At 31.6% G+C, this 20,260-nt stretch overlaps 2 protein-coding genes and 1 long non-coding RNA gene across 3 annotated transcripts; all 3 read right to left on the bottom strand.

Moving 5' to 3' along the window:
• Positions 1 to 1,328: 1,328 nt before the first annotated feature.
• Positions 1,329 to 2,093, bottom strand: LOC129797770 (protein archease-like). Its single transcript, XM_055840612.1, has 3 exons — positions 1,909 to 2,093; positions 1,803 to 1,827; positions 1,329 to 1,741 (listed from the first exon to the last, which is right to left on the bottom strand). Exons 1-3 carry the CDS (start codon positions 1,961 to 1,963, stop codon positions 1,351 to 1,353), a joined length of 471 nt encoding a protein of 156 aa, XP_055696587.1. The 5' UTR covers positions 1,964 to 2,093; the 3' UTR covers positions 1,329 to 1,350.
• A 1,148-nt stretch (positions 2,094 to 3,241) lies between these two features.
• On the bottom strand, positions 3,242 to 8,790 carry LOC129797712 (uncharacterized). Its single transcript, XM_055840533.1, has 4 exons — positions 8,531 to 8,790; positions 4,216 to 4,812; positions 3,447 to 3,528; positions 3,242 to 3,368 (listed from the first exon to the last, which is right to left on the bottom strand). Exons 2-4 carry the CDS (start codon positions 4,805 to 4,807, stop codon positions 3,299 to 3,301), a joined length of 744 nt encoding a protein of 247 aa, XP_055696508.1. The 5' UTR covers positions 4,808 to 4,812; positions 8,531 to 8,790; the 3' UTR covers positions 3,242 to 3,298.
• A 9,056-nt stretch (positions 8,791 to 17,846) lies between these two features.
• LOC129797800 (uncharacterized) lies at positions 17,847 to 19,892 on the bottom strand. Its single transcript, XR_008751346.1, has 3 exons — positions 19,717 to 19,892; positions 19,476 to 19,641; positions 17,847 to 18,254 (listed from the first exon to the last, which is right to left on the bottom strand). It is a non-coding gene; the product is annotated as an uncharacterized LOC129797800 (long non-coding RNA).
• Positions 19,893 to 20,260: the final 368 nt, after the last annotated feature.

The following is a 20,260-nucleotide window of genomic DNA, read 5'->3' as shown; positions in this document are numbered from 1 at the left end:
CTTGGCACGACTTTTCAGCTCCCGCCAACACACCGCGCCAAACATTTTCCCATCAATTTTTCCCGACTTTCCTTAAAAATGGATTTTTCCTCCCCAGCATAAATCTCATTCACTTGAAAGTTCCATAAATGTCTGCATTCATCGTGAATTTTCTCAATGAACCGGGTTATTTATTTTTATTTCGCGATGGCATTATTCAATACGGCGAAAAATTGGCGGGAAAAAAGCTCTCCCTGGCGAGAAGTATTCCTATTAAATTCATAAACAAAAAAATAAATTCATGGATTTTTTCTCAAAAATTTATTATCATCAAAAGAAATTCTCATAGAAACGCAGAGAAATGCAATCTTATCATTCAGCCGAAAAAATATCTCACTGATTGATTAAAATTCCATCCCTTGCATTCAATAAAAAGAAAAGAAAAATCATCGTGAATCCAGATAAGCTTGCTGTAGTTGAGATTTTTTGGGGAACATAAAGAATTCTTTTTAAAAATATTATTTTATATTTCATCATGGTTTTTTTAATATAAATTTTATTTTTTTCTATTTTCTGAAAATAAAAAAGTTCTTTGTTTTCTGTTGGTCTTCACTGAAGATGAGGATGATCGTTTTTAGTTGATACTGCTGCTATTCAGTTCGATGCAAGGATGGAGGTTTTTGATGCCGAAGACTTTTGTTTTCTTTTCCTTCTTAAAAGTGATAGGAAAATAATTTCTGTGGCTTTTCAGCACGATTCTAAAAGGAACTTGTGAGCTCTTCTAAAAAACGGTTAAGTTATTAATTTTTTAACAAAAAAAGTCCTTTTAGTAAAATTCAAAGTTATCCTGCTTGAAAAAAAGAGCTAAATTACAATAGCAGTGACCATAGGAAGTCCTCCCTGTAAAATCATCCCCTTTCACAGATATCAAAATCAGTAAAGGGACGACGAAAAAGGGACCCATTGCATCGAAATTTATGAGACAAGCAAGTCCCCTTCTTGCTGGGCATGTTCAAAAGGAAATCTATACGAACAAAGAACTGCCAGCTCGAAATGTTCCCTTTTGAGCCCTCTTTCGCTCGGCAATTTTTTGTGCCAGCAATTCTTTACAATTTTATCCCTCAAATATGTATTGGTAAATTTCTTTTGAAATCCCAATTTATAGGATGTGGCTGACCCAATTTAAATCCATGTAGCTTTTCTTCAAAAAAAAGATGCAAACAGTGTGAAGCCAAGAAAGGAATTTTCAATGTGGGCTCACAGTGAATGGCAATTTAAGAGAACCCGTTTTAAAGCAGCACGAAAATTAAATGCTTCGCACCGAGCAATGAATTAGTAGTAAAAGTAAATTGAGTTTGTCATAAAATTGCACTAGATATCAATTATTACAAATACTTCATAGTAATTTCTTTCAGGTTCTTGATTAATTTGCATTGCTGAGTACGTTATGGCCTTCACTTCGGTCCCCTGGGGGTGTCGCTGCAGATCAAAGGGCTCTCCGTAGCATAGGCATTCAACTGAGAATGTTTCCAAGTCAAACTTGGTGATGTCGATCTTCCGGGCGATCAGAAAGGGTTCGGCGCAGAAGAGAAAGAGCAACTCGTCCAGGAAGCGAAAGAGAAGACTTTCCAGATCATCTCCCTGAGCTTCTATTTTGTAGCATTTTTCAACGCTCACCGTCTCGAGATCCGTCATGTAGCCATTCATGGCTATTCCACATTGTTCGAAGGCTTCCTTCATTGAAGAGCCCCATGCGTGAAGTCTGCAAAAAAGATTTTATTCTTTCAAACTCTTGACGCTCATCCCTAATTATACAAACTTACTGAACATCTGCTGTATGATCCAGATCTGTGAAGAAAAAAATTATTTTTTTTAATTTTCCGGATAGTTTCCGGTAAGTTTCTAACCTAAAAAGCATTAAAAACTTACATTCGTATTTCTTCACAGGAAACTCAATGTCATTCTTATTGAATTCAACCTCCATCGTCTTTACAATACACTTAATCGATATCAAGGCAAAATTATCACATAAAATACTCCAAAAGTGAAAAAATCACACACTTTTGAAATCAAAACACGCGTGAATTTCGCAATGTTTACAAATAATTTCGAATAATTTATGCCACGGGGTTCTCCATTTCTCCTTGATTCTGGAATCAAAAGAGTCACACAAAGGTAAAAGATTCTCTCGACGAGATGACATGAGAAAAAAATACTTTTCTCTCATTCTGGCATTTTGTGTAGGTGTGTTTTTTTTTGAGTGTGTGCGTGATTTTGAAATGCAACGGTCAGAAAAATTTTAAAATATTTATTTTTCCGGGAAAAACTTATTATTGAAGCGCCAAAAGTTGGCGGGGTGCTCAGGGGGGCCCAAAGTACGTACAGTAAAAATTTGGGGGCTCAACTCTCCGGATTTTTTTGTGGAATTTGCACGACTTTTTCCGGCGCGGATTTTGAGAGTTTTGAACTGGGGACGCCAATCGACGCGGCGTCGCTTCCTGGTCACAAAAAACCCAATTTCTCCGAAAAATTCAGCGGAAAACGCGAGAAAACTGCGAAAAACTGAAAGTGTGAGGGAGACAGTATCAGTGATGTGCACTGTCTCATTTTCTCTTTAACAAACTATACAGCGCCATATAACGTCTGGTCCAAATAGTAAAATTTGAACTTAACGAACTTTTTTTTTGTTTTTCCAAAAATACGATTTTCTTTGCATTTCTTTTAAATTTTCGGGCACAAAACACATTTTTAGAGCTCGTGGGGCACTTACGGGTGCTCCGGGACCCCCGGGAAGCTTCTCCGTGCGAAATTTGGGGCCCGCGCAATTTTTGACGGTTGGGGATTTTACACGCACTTTTTTTCCCGGAAATGAATTTTCGTGACTTTTGGAATTTTTGATGCCAAAAATTCAAAAGTGTTTTCCTGATGACAAAAAAACACAATTTCTCCGGAAAATTCGGCGGAAAACGCGAGAAAATTGCGAAAAACTGAATGTGTGAGGGAGACGAATATGGGTGATATGCATCCATCTCATTTTCTCTTTAACAAAAAGTACCAAAAAAGGGCGCCAAATTCAAAAAGTAGTCAAAAAAGCATGAATTTTATATGGGGGCGCTACGAAGGGGGGCTCTGGGAGGAAAATTAGTATAGCCATCTGAAACTGCCTGGTCTAGGGGGCCTCTGTACCAAATTTCATCGCGATCGGACCAGCGGTGTAGGAATGCGACATCCTTTCTGAGATGACCAATATTAAGAAAATTAATTTAAAAAAAATCTATTATATTATTTACAAGAACAATCACATTATGGTGTTAACAAATTAATCTTTGATGAATCTGTCGAGAGGGAAATGTCGGAAGGACTCGTTAAAGATGTCGGTAAATGCAGTACTGAAAAAAATCAAAGATAAATTGAGAGATCAAAACTTGGTAGGTAATTAATTATTCATTAAAATTATGCATCATTACCTGACGAGATCATTTATTAGCGGTTTAATAAATGGAAATCCTGTTTGCCACATCGAATTAATTACAACGTCAGCAATATTTTCTAGAACGAGAAAAAATTCCATTGAAAATCTCGAAAGTTATTTTTCTTAGAAAATTAATTATTTCTGTGTAAAAAAAATTGTGCACAGAGTTCATTCACACGGTTTACATGTTGACAAAAATTACGATTTTATGGATTTTAATTTAATTTCAGATAAGAGTTCGATTAATATTGATAAGCGCGAAAAGCATTTTTTATGTTACTTTGAATTTTTAATGAAATTGTTTTTATTTTATTTGAGTTAGAGCAATGAGGGAATCTAAACATTCCTGAAAGCTCAATGAATTGTTTATTTGATAGAAAAAAAATACGTTCAATTAATGAACTAAAACATTAGTATAAAAAATTATTTCTCGGCCACAAAATTGTTCGCGAAACAAAAACTTCATAATTGATAATATTATGTGCATAAAATTCATATAATCTGAGAACGTGTGAGACCTCAATAAAATTATTTTAATTTCTGAATCATTTCAAAATTTTAAATCAAGGTGAATTTGCGTTTCTTCTAATCAACGCAACACGTATGTAATTAGGAAACTTTTTTGGAGAAACTTAAAAAAAAAACTCTTAAAGGAACTTTTATTGCCTTGACATTTTAATTGTATTTGTACGAAAGAAAAGGTATTTTAGGGCCCTACCTAATAATTTACAATTACGCCAAAAATTCTTTTTAAATATTCTTACCTAAAACTCTCCTTCCTCCAAAGAAATTGGAAATATGCATCGACATGTCTCCAATTTTGTCAATCTCCACCCTCACTTTGAGAAGTCCCCCAGGACCACCAATCCTTGTAACACTTGTAGTTTGGCTGTAGTTGTAGAGCGTCAGATTCCACACTCCCCTTGTATTGGATGGCCTCCCAAGGGCATTCATCTTGAAGCTGTACTCCCCTTCAAGACTCTTCTCCGGGAAGAATTGCGAATAGACAATCCTATTGTTCGGTGCATCGGTGCGATATTTAGTTACTTCCGAATTCGTCCATCCGTGTTCCGAAACATTAGTTAAGATAAGCCTGAAACCCCCTAGGCCCCGAGCATCTCCTCGTCTTTGCTCAACATAGGGAGATCGATGGGGATCAAATGGGGCTACATTGAGTTCGGGGATGCCAACGCTAAAGAGCGGTCGTAGATCATTGAAAGCTCTCTGAATGCATTTATCAAAGTCTGGAGAAGATTTTCGGCAATCACTGAAGATATCCATAACTTCCTCCACCTGTCCAACTATCCCACTGATCAATAGAATAACCGCCAAAATTTGTCCAAGAAATATCCTCATTGTGTCTGAAAAGAGAAATTTTTTTTAATGTTATTTCGGCTATTTCAATCAAAAGAAATATATATATTTCTTATAAAAATCATATTATGAAAGACCATTATTGCGGAGGAAATGTAGGTGACCGCGTGCGTTAAAAATTTGGCCAATCCATCTTTGGGCAGCCATGGTTAAGTCAATAAAATTAATATTCAGCATCTCAGCATTGCATTGGCGTATCTGCCTAGCGCGTATACTGCAATTATTCTTGTAGGCAATTTTAGGCCACATTTTTCAGATTAAAAAGCAATCATGTACTAGATAAAATGCACCAAAATGCAAATATTAGCATAGATATTTTTATGTGAAACATGTATACCGTAAATTCAGCAAATTTTGGATACAGAATGATATATTCATATTGATTATGAAGAATCAATTTCCTTTACAGAAGTTATTATTAATTAATTTTTCATTTTGGTGATAGATTGAATTGAATATAGTGTTCAACAAGCTCAAAATGAGATTAAATAAAAATGTTTGCTCCATTTGATTTAAATTTTTCCTTATAATCTGCATAATTTTTATTTAATAAACCAAGCATAAAATGTCCGTAGTAGATAATGGTGTAAATTATTTCCATAATTAAACTTCAATCGAATTTAATTATTCTCATCAATTTCATATTAGTTGGTGTTCCACTTCGTGGCCAACACCAAGTATTGTAATCGTCGGAAAAACCGACCACCTCAGATCTGGCTCAAACTTGGTATGAGCACGTTTTAGACATCCCACATTCCAAAACTGGTGGTGGAAAATTTTTGATCCGGCCGGCCTGCCGGCCGGCCGGCCGGCCGGCCCGCCATTGGTCCCCATTTTGCCTTATAGCTCGAGAACGGTAATAGATAGAGACTTCCGGTTTGAAGTTTTATATAGAAATGTGGGTGTAAAATTTCATTTTTTCGCATTTTCAAAATCCAAGATGGCCGCCGTCCGCCATTTTGAATTACTGTCAAGCACTTCCCTTATAGTTAGAGGTCTGAAATTTTAGTATGTTGTAGAGCTCAGTGAGACGTTTTCATCAACAATTCATACTTAAAAATCGGTCAAGCGGTTTAGCAAATATGGCGGTCTAACGCAAAAAGTGTTTTTTCGATATATCTCGAGAACGGCTTGACCGATTTTGACCATCTTGGTATCAAATGAAAGCTATTGCGAAGCCTTACAACTATCTAGAACATTTCAAGTTTCAAAAACATCCGCAAGAGGCGCTAAATTCAAAAACAAAAATTGCCTAACTTTAAGGGACTATATCTCCGAACATTTGTTATAGATTTTCTTTAAATTTTGATATGTTGTAGCCTGACTCAATATCTTTCACCAGTCCGAAAATGAAGAAAATCTATGTCGCCGTTTAGAAGATATGGCCATTTGAAAAATTTTTGAATTTGAAAAGTTCTAAGAGCCATATCTCTTGAAGGACTTGTCCGATTTTACTCGTCTTGGTATCAAATTAAAGGTTTTGCAATTCTCTACAACTTTCTAGAACATCAAAAACCTCTAGAACCATTCCTTAAGCTCAAAAAAAGTCAAAAACTGTTTTGGTAAAACAAAAGCCGCCATTTTGTGTTCTAGAGGTGACCTTGAAAAATATCAAAATTTATCCCATATTCTAGCTTATTTTAAGACCTTTCCATAACTAGTCAAGAAATTTCTGTAAGTGTTATAGAACCTGAGATATGAGCATTTTTATGCATCAAATTACTGAATTTCACAAAAAAAATCAACTTTGCCTACTAATTCTGCTCACAAATCGCATTACAACGCATAAACAAACTTCTACACGTTGTGGGACACCAACTCTTATAACTGGACGCGTTATGATTGACTTTTTATTTTATTAAATTGAGCAAAACCTTTCTATCTAATATACTCTTTGCAAACTTTTAATTGCAAATAAAATAAAATCAACAATTAAAACCAATAGTCCGATAATCTTTCAATGTTTCTTTTCCTTTGCTAAATGTTGCAAAATGCAGCATTTAGCAAAGCAGGAATTTACCCAAAACTGCCCTGATTTACAGTATGAAAACGCGTGGCATCAAAATCACATCTTTTATTCCAAAAATATCTCAAAAAACATCTCAAAATAAATCAGCTGATGCGACTCTTATGTGAAGAATTTGAGAGATTTTTTTTTTACCAAATATGATGCAATGCTATCGTTTCAATGTCATTATTCGAATTTACTGCATGCAAGACAACAACACTATACCATTCCGATTGACAGTATTTTTTTTTATTTCGCGCCACGGATTAATGTTGTAAATAGTAAACCAAGTTTAATAGACACGAGTTATGCAATGCAACGAGAGTTGGGCGTTGTGAGCCGGCCGCAAGAGATTCTGTGACCGACATTGCCGATCGAACGAGTTCCACAAGAAGCGGAAAGTGAAAATGGGAACTAAATAGCCGACCAATCTCCATAAATGATCGTGTTTGTAAGAAAAAGTGTAAGTGCATGCAGAGAATGTGGCAATAAGAGGATATGCAATTATGCAATTTCTAGTGATACTGTCTCAACACAAGCTCAGGTGCAGAAGAGAAAGGTCAGATAATGCGTAATTTTCTCTCGCATAGATAATTTTCTTACATTATAATGATCTTGAAGAGCGAGAGTTTTCCTCTTTCAAGATCGTCGTTTTTAAATGTAATCTTGAGGTGTCTATTTGAGAGAATATTTTTTTCTTTCTTATGATTTTTGTTTGTATATTTCGAAAATATACTGTAGAATACACTGAAAATAAATTACAAAATGTTTTTTTTTTGAGGAGAATAACAGAAAAAACGACTATTGCATAGTTTTTGAAAGTGGACAATGAGAAGCATTTAATACAAGGTATTGAGCATTAATCACAGAGGCTAATCAATCACAAATTACCGTTGAATTCGCATGAAATGCGGAATAATTAAAGGTGAAGGATATTATTAAATGCATACCTATTCATTTGCCAATTTAGTTCTTCTTTCATAGATCTTATAAAATCATTGAATTTTTTTTAAATTGAGATAAAATAACGTTGTCCTAAAAAAGAAATAAAAATGCAAAGAAAACTTTCAATTTCAAAAAGCAAAAACATTTTTTTTAATCAAATAAAATATTGAAATAAAACTTAAAGAAGTTGTGTTGTTCAGGCCTCTTTTTTACCAAAACAATTTACTTAGCTGCCCCCTAAGTAAATGGTAATTTAGACTTCTCATTGAAAATCCCCCCGCAAAGCAGCATCATTAAACGCACAAGAAAAATCACTAGAGGAAAACCGCAAAAGGTGACTCGGAGATCATCCTCACTTGAATTTTCATTGCATCAACTTCCAGTCAACTTCTTAAAAGCTCAAGCTTTTGCAGACTGACGCAAGCTCTGCTGTTCCACTTAAGAAATAACATCCGAGTGTGCACCTTGAGTTTAAGTGAATCATTTATGCATCTCCTCGCTATAATATAATCTTTTCTGTTTGCGAAGTAAAATCCCAGTTTATACGATTTTATTAAGAAATCATTTAGCAAAGAACATTAAAGTATTTTGTAAAAGAAATCTTTCATCAACAATACTCGTTGCATGTATAAAATGCAATTTGATGTCTTGGTCAAGGACCAATATAAATTAAGTGCTCTTTGGTAGTGTATAAAATTAAATAATTTGTCATAATATATGCTGGTTTATTTAATAGAATTATGTAAAACTACCTATTTATTTAAGAGGCAGACACACAAAAAAAACTCAACAAGGCACGAAGAAAGCTCACAAAAAAGTCACGAACTCACAATAATTATTTTCAACACTTTTGTGTCACTCTTCATACAAATTGAGGTGTTTTGTCCAAAAAAAAACTATTTTGAACCCTTTCTCTCCTTAAGCTCACACTCTGCCGAAAAATTATGCGCCGAGTCGCAAAATAATTGCTGCAACCGCAGTTACCGTCACCGATCGCATATCTTTCTGAACTAAAGACACCGAGCCAAAAGAGTGAGGTGAAGCGTTGGAAAAAATATGATCGCTCGTGGGGCGATCGTTGAAAACACCTTCAAGATTGTTGATCACCAATTCGAAGGGGGAGAACCATTCAAAAGCTCACCAAAAAAGCCCACTACAATGGCACAGAAAAACTTTCTGCAATTTTTCACTATACTTTTGATGGTCAAATGTGTAATGAGAGTGAATGTGTTAAGAATTTCTTGCTCCATGAAGTAATACTGTGTACTGTTAAAATTAAAAAAAAACTTAGTTATTTCTGTTGTCAGAAGCAACAAGCACAATGACCAAATATAAAGAGATGATATAAGGAGTAGTTACTTTCACTTTAATCTGTACATAGTTTTTTTTTTATGTTCACTTCACACCCACTTTTTTAATAAACTTCTTATCATTTTTTTGAAATTTTCCTGGAACTTTTCATGCTGCTAATTGATAATTTTTTGCTGAATTATGAAGAAAATGTTGGAGAAAAAACATATTATTTCCTTTGAATTATGTCATTTGATACAAAAGGCGCCAGAATAATTTGCGAATGCATTTTTAACGCTTCAGAAAGTAAGAAAATTTAATCTACCCATCAAAGGTATAGTAATTTGTTATAACACAGGTATTGCATGGATGTTTTGCAATTTAAATGGACCGCATAAATAATAAATTGTTTATCTTTAAAATTCTCTTTCGCCTCGATGTTGGCAAAAATGCGAATTTGATTCAGAGATGGAGGTACAATGGTAAAAAGTGATTTTTTTCTAAATCGCGTCAGTGCAACTGTTGAATTAAAAGTGTCTGGGAAAATATTTTCTTCATATTTAATGTATCACAGAAATCACATTCCATCACGGAAGCCTCAAATTGAAGGGTAATTCGGTAGAATTTGATGAAATTGATCGTTTTGATTGAAATTTATGGTATTTTAAACGAAAGACTTCAACGCTTAAGCGACGAACCCGGTATGGTGGGACTCGGCACAGGATAATTTTAAATGATCGAATTACCAAAATCCGAAGCAAAACTCAATAGCAGAGTGCATGAAGAGATGATGAAGTGAAATCAAGCTGTTTTTACCTTGAGATGTTGGTCTCTGTACAGCTTATTTGAGTTCCACATATACAAAATGTTCACATATTGCAAAATATTTGTCTCATCTCGTTTTCTCTGGTACACCACACCTCTATACCATCTGAAGATTGGACATATATGTGATCTTTTTTCGCCTCAGCAAGATGCATGTGACGCGGTAAAACTTGTAGGTCGGTTGCAATTGAGCAAAATATTGCATAAAAAAAAGAGAAGCAGAAGTGGCAGACTTGAACTTATAGAGGTGCATATTGAGATGGTTACAATGATACCTTTTAACACGTTATGTGGCGCAGTGTAGAAACGTATATCCTTGATTGATTAACACTTAAGCAATTTAATTGCCCAATACCTTTTGTCGAGGTTTTTGCTGAATTGGCAAAAAAAAATGAAGAACCTGCGTAGTGTTCTGAAAGTGTTTGTTTTTTTCTGCTATAATTTTCTATTTTCCTGTGCATTGTTTAAATATATAATTTATAGGTATTTTTACAGCCGGTTTTAGTGCTGAGAATCGGCGTGAAACTTCCATTGCAAAGTACATCACCTGGCCCTGAACTCAATAAGAATTTTAATTGGATGTTAAACAAAAGAAGCTCCTTCCAGGCACTTACCGGCAATTTTCCCCGCATGGTGGCATCTTTTTTTTTATGTAATCACTTCATATTTACCTCATTGTTCGCTAATTTGTTCAATGAGAGTGCGAGAGAGAAAGTGAAGATTTACATTTTGAAGTCACCTGTATTTATCTTTTGATACTTCTCACTCTTTGACCATCTCCTCCTCAAGTTTACACGGTAATAAGTGGCACGATCATTGCACTTGTTGCGGAGATTTCCATTTGAAAGTAAAAGTCCACTCAATGCGGATGGTATGAGCAATTTTTGCCATACATGTGTTAGAGGGAAGTACCAACAAGTGAGATAAATGCCATATGGCCAATGTGGGCTGGCACTTCCGCCCTCGAGGATAACTCAAAAAACATCCCGAAAAAAAAAGAAATCCGCATTGTAATTGATTTTCTTGAAAGTGAAATTAGAATTTGTAGATGGATTGCAATGAAATTAATATTTTCTTTGCCAAAAAAAAAACATTTAGAGACTCTAATGACCAGTTTGAAGTGGGAATCTTTGGCAAGAACTCACATTTGACTGTAATGCGGAAGGTGAAAAACTACCCAGTAAAACATCTAGGTCCACAGTGGATCCACAATGCGGAACTACAAATGCACCACCGTGGACCCAGATCCTGGAGAAATTTTTTTTTGGGTTTTCTTGCATTTTAAATATTTTTAGAAGTATAAATATATTTAAAAATGCTTAAAAAGCATTTTGTAAAAAAATAAAAGTCTTAGGAATTCATAAAAATCAATTTATTTTTGTTTTTCATTTATATTTATAATTTACATAACTTTTATACATAAAAATACATGTAATATATATTTCAGCTTAAAATTTTTTAAATTTACATTTTTTATTACATATTAATATAATAATATTATTAACTTTTTTGATTACAATACATCTTATAATAAATCGTCACTACCAGTCGTCACAACAAACACATAAGTGTTCTTTAAATTTTAAAATTTTATCACAAGATTCATACGAAAAGCTGTGTCTGAAAGAAACACAGCTAAAATTCTTTACACTGAAAAAATCATTTTTTATTCAAGAAATAGTTTTAAAAAAAGAGATCCTTTTTCTCTCAAAGTAATTAAATATTCTTAAGAGACTCTTTACTTTTTCAAGACACTCTAAAATTCTTAACACAGAAAAATATCATTTTTAACTCAAGAGTTACATATAAAAAAAAGATCCTTTTTCGCAACAAATTAATACCTTAATTATTCTTAAAGGATTCTTTTCTTTCACGTTCAAAATACTCAAATGTTCTTAAGAAGAAAATGAATCATTTTTAATACAAGAATTCTTTAAAAGGAAAAAGATCTTTCTTAACAAATTAATTCAAGAATTCTTTCTCCTTCAAATAACCCAAAACTTCTTAAGAAGAAAATGAATCGTTTTTAATACAAGAATTCTTTAAAAGGAAAAAGATCTTTCTTAACAAATTAATTCAAGAATTCTTTCTCCTTCATATAACCCAAAACTTCTTAAGAAGAAAAAGATCTTTCTTAACAAATTAATTCAAGAATTCTTTCTCCTTCAAATAACCCAAAACTTCTTAAGAAGAAAAAGATCTTTCTTAACAAATTAATTCAAGAATTCTTTCTCCTTCAAATAACCCAAAACTTCTTAAGAAGAAAAAGATCTTTCTTAACAAATTAATTCAAGAATTCTTTATCCTTAAAAATACTCAAAAGTTCTTGAGAAGAAAAAGATCTTTTTTATCAAATTATTTCAAAAATTCTTTATCCTTAAAAATACTCAAATGTTATTGAGAAGAAAATGAATCATTTTTAATACAAGAATTCTTTAAAAGGAAAAAGATCTTTCTTAACAAATTAATTCAAGAATTCTTTCTCCTTCAAATAACCCAAAACTTCTTAAGAAGAAAAAGATCTTTCTTAACAAATTAATTCAAGAATTCTATCTCATTAAAAATACTCAAAAGTTCTTAAGAAGAAAAAGATCTTTTTTATCAAATTATTTCAAAAATGTACTGGTAAGCTGACCAAGCTTACGAGAGCTGTGTTTCTTTCAGTGTACCAATTTTGTGAGAGTAAACTAGAGCGCGAATTAATTTAAATACACGCGCAAAGTCGGAAAATGTAGAAAAGTCATACCCTAAGAAATGTTTGGAAGGCTATATCTCGAGAACGGATCCATAGATTTTCATAAATTTTTTTTTGTTTGAAAGGTCTTGAAGTCAGCTATAACATATCGAAAAATGAAAAAAATTTATGTCGCCATTTTCGAAAAATTCGAGTTCGAAATTTTCGAAAACTTTGTTTTCGATTTTAGCGCCTCTTGCGGTCATTTCTCGAAGTTGCAATGTTCTAGACATTTGTAGGGTTTCACGAAACCTTTCATTTGCGCTTGAGTTGATCGAAATCGGACTTGTAGAACCCGAGATATTACATGCTAACTTTGGAAGGCTATATCTCGAGAACGGCGACATAGATTTTCTTCATTTTTGGCATGGAGCTAGATAATATAGTCAGCTATAACATATCAAAAAAAGAAGCAAATCGATAATGGCGTTTTCGAGATATTCATCGAAAACTCATCGAAAATTTTGTTTTTGATTTTTGGCCCCCTAGCGGTCACTTTTGAAACTTCGGATGTTCTAGAGAGTTGTAGGGTTTGTTGAGAGCTTTCATTTGAGCCCAGGTTGATCAAAATTGGTCAAGCCGTTTTCGAGTTATGGTCGATTTTCGATGAAAAATTGTGGCGGCCATATTGACTAAACGGCTTGACCGATTTTCGAAAATGAGGTATCGTTGGAAAGGTATTGATGGCCTCTACAACATATAAAAATTTCAGACTTTTAGCTATTACAGGGGCTGAGATATAGCGAAAACAAAATTTTGAGGTTATTCAAAATGGCGGACGCGGTGGTGGGGGGTAAAATTTGACATCATAATCGGATGTCTTCCAGTCGATATTTAAACTTTGCCGTTTACCGCAAGTCTCTATCTATTACCGTTCTCTTGTAATTTAGCAAAAGGTTCCGGACGGCCGGCCGGCCGGCCGGCCGGCCGGAAAAAAAAATTTTTGGCGCATACGTTTTTTGGAATGTGGGGACCCTAATTCGTGCTTATCCCAAGTTTGAGCCCGATCTGACGACTTTCGATTTTGCTCGGTACACAAAAGCTGTGTCTGAAAGAAACACAGCTAATTCTTTATCCTTAAAAATACTCAAAAGTTCTTAAGAAGAAAAAGATCTTTTTTATCAAATTATTTCAAAAATTCTTTATCCTTAAAAATACTCAAAAGTTCTTAAGAAGAAAAAGATCTTTTTTATCAAATTATTTCAAAAATTCTTTATCCTTAAAAATACTCAAAAGTTCTTAAGAAGAAAAAGATCTTTTTTATCAAATTATTTCAAAAATTCTTTATCCTTAAAAATACTCAAATGTTATTGAGAAGAAAATGAATCATTTTTAATACAAGAATTCTTTAAAAGGAAAAAGATCTTTCTTAACAAATTAATTCAAGAATTCTTTCTCCTTCAAATAACCCAAAACTTCTTAAGAAGAAAAAGATCTTTCTTAACAAATTAATTCAAGAATTCTATCTCATTAAAAATACTCAAAAGTTCTTAAGAAGAAAAAGATCTTTTTTATCAAATTATTTCAAAAATTCTTTATCCTTAAAAATACTCAAAAGTTCTTAAGAAGAAAAAGATCTTTTTTATCAAATTATTTCAAAAATTCTTTATCCTTAAAAATACTCAAAAGTTCTTAAGAAGAAAAAGATCTTTTTTATCAAATTATTTCAAAAATTCTTTATCCTTAAAAATACTCAAAAGTTCTTAAGAAGAAAAAGATCTTTTTTATCAAATTATTTCAAAAATTCTTTATCCTTAAAAATACTCAAATGTTATTGAGAAGAAAATGAATCATTTTTAATACAAGAATTCTTTAAAAGGAAAAAGATCTTTCTTAACAAATTAATTCAAGAATTCTTTCTCCTTCAAATAACCCAAAACTTCTTAAGAAGAAAAAGATCTTTCTTAACAAATTAATTCAAGAATTCTATCTCATTAAAAATACTCAAAAGTTCTTAAAAAGAAAAAGATCTTTCTTGACAAATTAATTCAAGAATTCTATCTCATTAAAAATACTCAAAAGTTCTTAAGAAGAAAAAGATCTTTTTTATCAAATTATTTCAAAAATTCTTTATCCTTAAAAATACTCAAAAGTTCTTAAGAAGAAAAAGATCTTTTTTATCAAATTATTTCAAAAATTCTTTATCCTTAAAAATACTCAAAAGTTCTTGAGAAGAAAATGAATCATTTTTAATACAAGAATTCTTTAAAAGGAAAAAGATCTTTCTTAACAAATTAATTCAAGAATTCTTTCTCTTTCAAATAACCCAAAACTTCTTAAGAAGAAAAAGATCTTTCTTAACAAATTAATTCAAGAATTCTATCTCATTAAAAATACTCAAAAGTTCTTAAAAAGAAAAAGATCTTTCTTGACAAATTAATTCAAGAATTCTATCTCATTAAAAATACTCAAAAGTTCTTAAGAAGAAAAAGATCTTTTTTATCAAATTATTTCAAAAATTCTTTATCCTTAAAAATACTCAAAAGTTCTTAAGAAGAAAAAGATCTTTTTTATCAAATTATTTCAAAAATTCTTTATCCTTAAAAATACTCAAAAGTTCTTGAGAAGAAAAAGATCTTTTTTATCAAATTATTTCAAAAATTCTTTATCCTTAAAAATACTCAAAAGTTCTTAAGAAGAAAAAGATCTTTTTTATCAAATTATTTCAAAAATTCTTTATCCTTAAAAATACTCAAAAGTTCTTGAGAAGAAAATGAATCATTTTTAATACAAGAATTCTTTAAAAGGAAAAAGATCTTTCTTAACAAATTAATTCAAGAATTCTTTCTCTTTCAAATAACCCAAAACTTCTTAAGAAGAAAAAGATCTTTCTTAACAAATTAATTCAAGAATTCTATCTCATTAAAAATACTCAAAAGTTCTTAAAAAGAAAAAGATCTTTCTTGACAAATTAATTCAAGAATTCTATCTCATTAAAAATACTCAAAAGTTCTTAAGAAGAAAAAGATCTTTTTTATCAAATTATTTCAAAAATTCTTTATCCTTAAAAATACTCAAAAGTTCTTAAGAAGAAAAAGATCTTTTTTATCAAATTATTTCAAAAATTCTTTATCCTTAAAAATACTCAAAAGTTCTTGAGAAGAAAATGAATCATTTTTAATACAAGAATTCTTTAAAAGGAAAAAGATCTTTCTTAACAAATTAATTCAAGAATTCTTTCTCCTTCAAATAACCCAAAACTTCTTAAGAAGAAAAAGATCTTTCTTAACAAATTAATTCAAGAATTCTATCTCATTAAAAATACTCAAAAGTTCTTAAAAAGAAAAAGATCTTTCTTGACAAATTAATTCAAGAATTCTATCTCATTAAAAATACTCAAAAGTTCTTAAGAAGAAAAAGATCTTTTTTATCAAATTATTTCAAAAATTCTTTATCCTTAAAAATACTCAAAAGTTCTTAAGAAGAAAAAGATCTTTTTTATCAAATTATTTCAAAAATTCTTTATCCTTAAAAATACTCAAAAGTTCTTGAGAAGAAAATGAATCATTTTTAATACAAGAATTCTTTAAAAGGAAAAAGATCTTTCTTAACAAATTAATTCAAGAATTCTTTCTCTTTCAAATAACCCAAAACTTCTTAAGAAGAAAAAGATCTTTCTTAACAAATTAATTCAAGAATTCTATCTCATTAAAAATACTCAAAAGTTCTTAAAAAGAAAAAGATCTTTCTTGACAAATTAATTCAAGAATTCTATCTCATTAAAAATACTCAAAAGTTCTTAAGAAGAAAAAGATCTTTTTTATCAAATTATTTCAAAAATTCTTTATCCTTAAAAATACTCAAAAGTTCTTGAGAAGAAAATGAATCATTTTTAATACAAGAATTCTTTAAAAGGAAAAAGATCTTTCTTAACAAATTAATTCAAGAATTCTATCTCATTAAAAATACTCAAAAGTTCTTAAAAAGAAAAAGATCTTTCTTAACAAATTAATTCAAGAATTCTATCTCATTAAAAATACCCAAAACTTCTTAAGAAGAAAAAGATCTTTCTTAACAAATTAATTCAAGAATTCTTTCTCCTTCAAATAACCCAAAACTTCTTAAGAAGAAAAAGATCTTTCTTAACAAATTAATTCAAGAATTCTTTATCCTTAAAAATACTCAAAAGTTCTTGAGAAGAAAAAGATCTTTTTTATCAAATTATTTCAAAAATTCTTTATCCTTAAAAATACTCAAATGTTATTGAGAAGAAAATGAATCATTTTTAATACAAGAATTCTTTAAAAGGAAAAAGATCTTTCTTAACAAATTAATTCAAGAATTCTTTCTCCTTCAAATAACCCAAAACTTCTTAAGAAGAAAAAGATCTTTCTTAACAAATTAATTCAAGAATTCTTTCTCCTTCAAATAACCCAAAACTTCTTAAGAAGAAAAAGATCTTTCTTAACAAATTAATTCAAGAATTCTTTCTCCTTCAAATAACCCAAAACTTCTTAAGAAGAAAAAGATCTTTCTTAACAAATTAATTCAAGAATTCTTTATCCTTAAAAATACTCAAAAGTTCTTGAGAAGAAAAAGATCTTTTTTATCAAATTATTTCAAAAATTCTTTATCCTTAAAAATACTCAAATGTTATTGAGAAGAAAATGAATCATTTTTAATACAAGAATTCTTTAAAAGGAAAAAGATCTTTCTTAACAAATTAATTCAAGAATTCTTTCTCCTTCAAATAACCCAAAACTTCTTAAGAAGAAAAAGATCTTTCTTAACAAATTAATTCAAGAATTCTTTCTCCTTCAAATAACCCAAAACTTCTTAAGAAGAAAAAGATCTTTCTTAACAAATTAATTCAAGAATTCTTTCTCCTTCAAATAACCCAAAACTTCTTAAGAAGAAAAAGATCTTTCTTAACAAATTAATTCAAGAATTCTTTATCCTTAAAAATACTCAAAAGTTCTTGAGAAGAAAATGAAACATTTTTAATTAGTCTTTCAGTCAGGTAGCGCCCCAGCAAAAGAATTAATTTAAGTATTAAAAGTAATTCTTTTCAAAAATTAGTCTTTCAGTCAGGTTGCGCTCCCCAAAAAAATCAATTAAAGTATTAAAAGTAATTCTTTACAAAATTTCCTTTTTTATCAGGTTGCGCTACAGCAAAAAAATTAAGTATTAAAAGTATTTTTTTTTACAAAAATTAGTCTGTCAGTCAGGTTGCGCCCTCCCCAAAAAATAAATTAAAGTATTAAAAGTAGTTCTTTATAAAAATTAATTTTTTAATCAGGTTGCGCCCCCGCAAAAAATAAATAAAAGTATTGAAAGTAATTCTTAACAAAGATTTGTCTTTCAGTCAGGTTTCATCCCCACAAAAAAAATTTTAGTATAACAAAAGTAATTTTTTACAAAAATTTGTCTTGTTTGTTGTGTTAAAGGTAATTGTAGTTGCTGGCTGGTGCATCTTTAGCGGCGCTCACAAAGTTCGCTGTAGTTGATGAGATCATTGACGAGGAAGACAATCCTAAGGCCGGGTTCACTATTAAAAAGGGATGCGCAGCGCATGGCTCTGTAAAAATGTAGATGATGTGAAGCATGATGGTGTCAATCTATAGAGATTCCCGAATTCTGCGAAATTCCCTGCAAGTTAGCCTTCTGTAGTCGGTCGTTGACTTCACCTAAAAATTGAGAAATTACGTTTTTTTTTAATTGAAACATTTAAGATTTCGTTGCTGTTTTTTGTATGAACACTTTTTTTTTCAATCTTGTCCCTAGATAATAATGATGGGAAATTATTCTGGGTATTCAAATAAGGTATATTTTCTAAACCTCAGAAATATCTATACATATAATAAAGAATGGTCTGTTTGTTTGTAATCTTTCTGTCTGTACAGCTATGCATTCCTACACCGTTTGTCAGATCGCAATGAAATTTGGCACAGAGGCTCCTTATATCAGGCGGTTTCGAGTGGCCGTATCAATTCTCCCCCAAAGCCCCCTTCAGGTAGCCCCCATATAAAAGTCATGCATTTTTTGCGAAATTTCAATTTGGCGCCCGAAATGTTGTATGAAAATACAACTATACAACAATTTACAAAATACAACATTTTTTTTTCCTCTAAAATTTGCGCGAAGCGCAATAAATCCCCGCGAAGCGGGGCGAAGAAAATTGGAGCGAAGCGACAATTTACCTCGTTTTTGTATAGTTTTTCGGATCTATCGTTATCGTAATATACAACACCCGGAAAAACAAATTTTGACTTTTAACGAATTTTTTGAAAGTATCTTCTCTATTTTTTGCTTATTCCAAGAGTTGCTATAACGCAAAATATTATTTAGTATTTGAAATATTTAATTGTAACATTCAGAATTTACCACAATTTAACTCCCGGACAAAAAATCATCAAAAATGTGAAGAGATTATATTTTTATTGAAAATTCGTATCCTATTTGCAAGATATCCTTTTCTACAAATTTGAATGAGAATCTAGAATAACTATAGAGACTAAAAAAATCACCCGGACAGTGAAAAGATCAAACAATTTTAACAAAGTGACTGCTTCGGGGGTTATGGTGGAATGGACACATATTTTTTCTTAATCTTTCTGAATTTTCAGTAGAACATATAACATACTAAAACTTTATTGATGTCAAGTATAGGACCATAGAAAATTAAAAGAATGATTATTCTAATCATCCGGAAGGCTCTTTGGACTTTGACGTCCACGGCCGTACAACTTTAAATTAAAAAAAAGCCCATCCGGAAGTGAGTCAAGTAGAAATATAAGATTTAAGCTTTCTGGTACTAATTTTTTTCAGATGTTATTATCTTTTTTTATGAAAATATACCACGAAAATAAATAATAAAAAGCCAAACAAGCTGATTAATTTTTACTCACCATGAATGAACATAACCTCATTCCGGCATTTTCCAAGCCCCCGGTAGCTTTGGTATTTTGCGTTTCTTTGGGCAAAATCACGTTTCCGGGTAGACCATTTAGGACTCTGGAACACGAAGGGTATTCCCGGAGCCCCCCTCTGGGTTGTATTCATGTGCTAAACCTTCTAAAAATGAAAGGAAACATTGAAGACATTAGAATTTTGCAGTACTTTTATTTTGCATAATTTTATCAAATTTACCTGAAAACAGCTGTGTACGGCAACTTTTACACATTGGGGCTCTTTCGGGGGCTGCCTGCATCTGTCACACTATAAAATAACACGAAATGCTCGGAGATGCAAAAAAATGCGTACAGCTACAGAACTTTCCAGAAACTGTCAAAGACGTCAAAGAATACACTGATAAAAATTGAAAATATACTGGAAAAAATTTCACTTTTTTGACAAAATGCGCGTTTTTTCTCGTTTAAATTAAAATCGAAGTGATCACTATTCTCACCGGAAGTGACCACATTTTTTTTTATCTTTAAAAAAAGTCGAGGACACAATGTTTCCGGCAAGATTGACTTCTCCCGCCGATACCCAAAATGGTCAGGAGGGTCAGGAGATGAAAATTCTGTGATCAGATCTTCAATCTCTTGGCCACTTTGGCATTAGAAAATGACGGAAGCAATGTTCCCGGAAAGATTAAAAAAAATCACAGAGGTACCCAGAATGGCCAGGAGATGACAGTTCTGTGATCAGATCTGAAGTCTCTTGGCCACTTTGGCATTAAAAAGTGGCG

Source organism: Lutzomyia longipalpis, chromosome 1 (genome assembly GCF_024334085.1).
Source record: "Lutzomyia longipalpis isolate SR_M1_2022 chromosome 1, ASM2433408v1".
Taxonomy (NCBI): Eukaryota; Metazoa; Arthropoda; class Insecta; order Diptera; family Psychodidae; genus Lutzomyia; species Lutzomyia longipalpis.
This window is presented reverse-complemented; position numbering and strand designations above follow the sequence as displayed.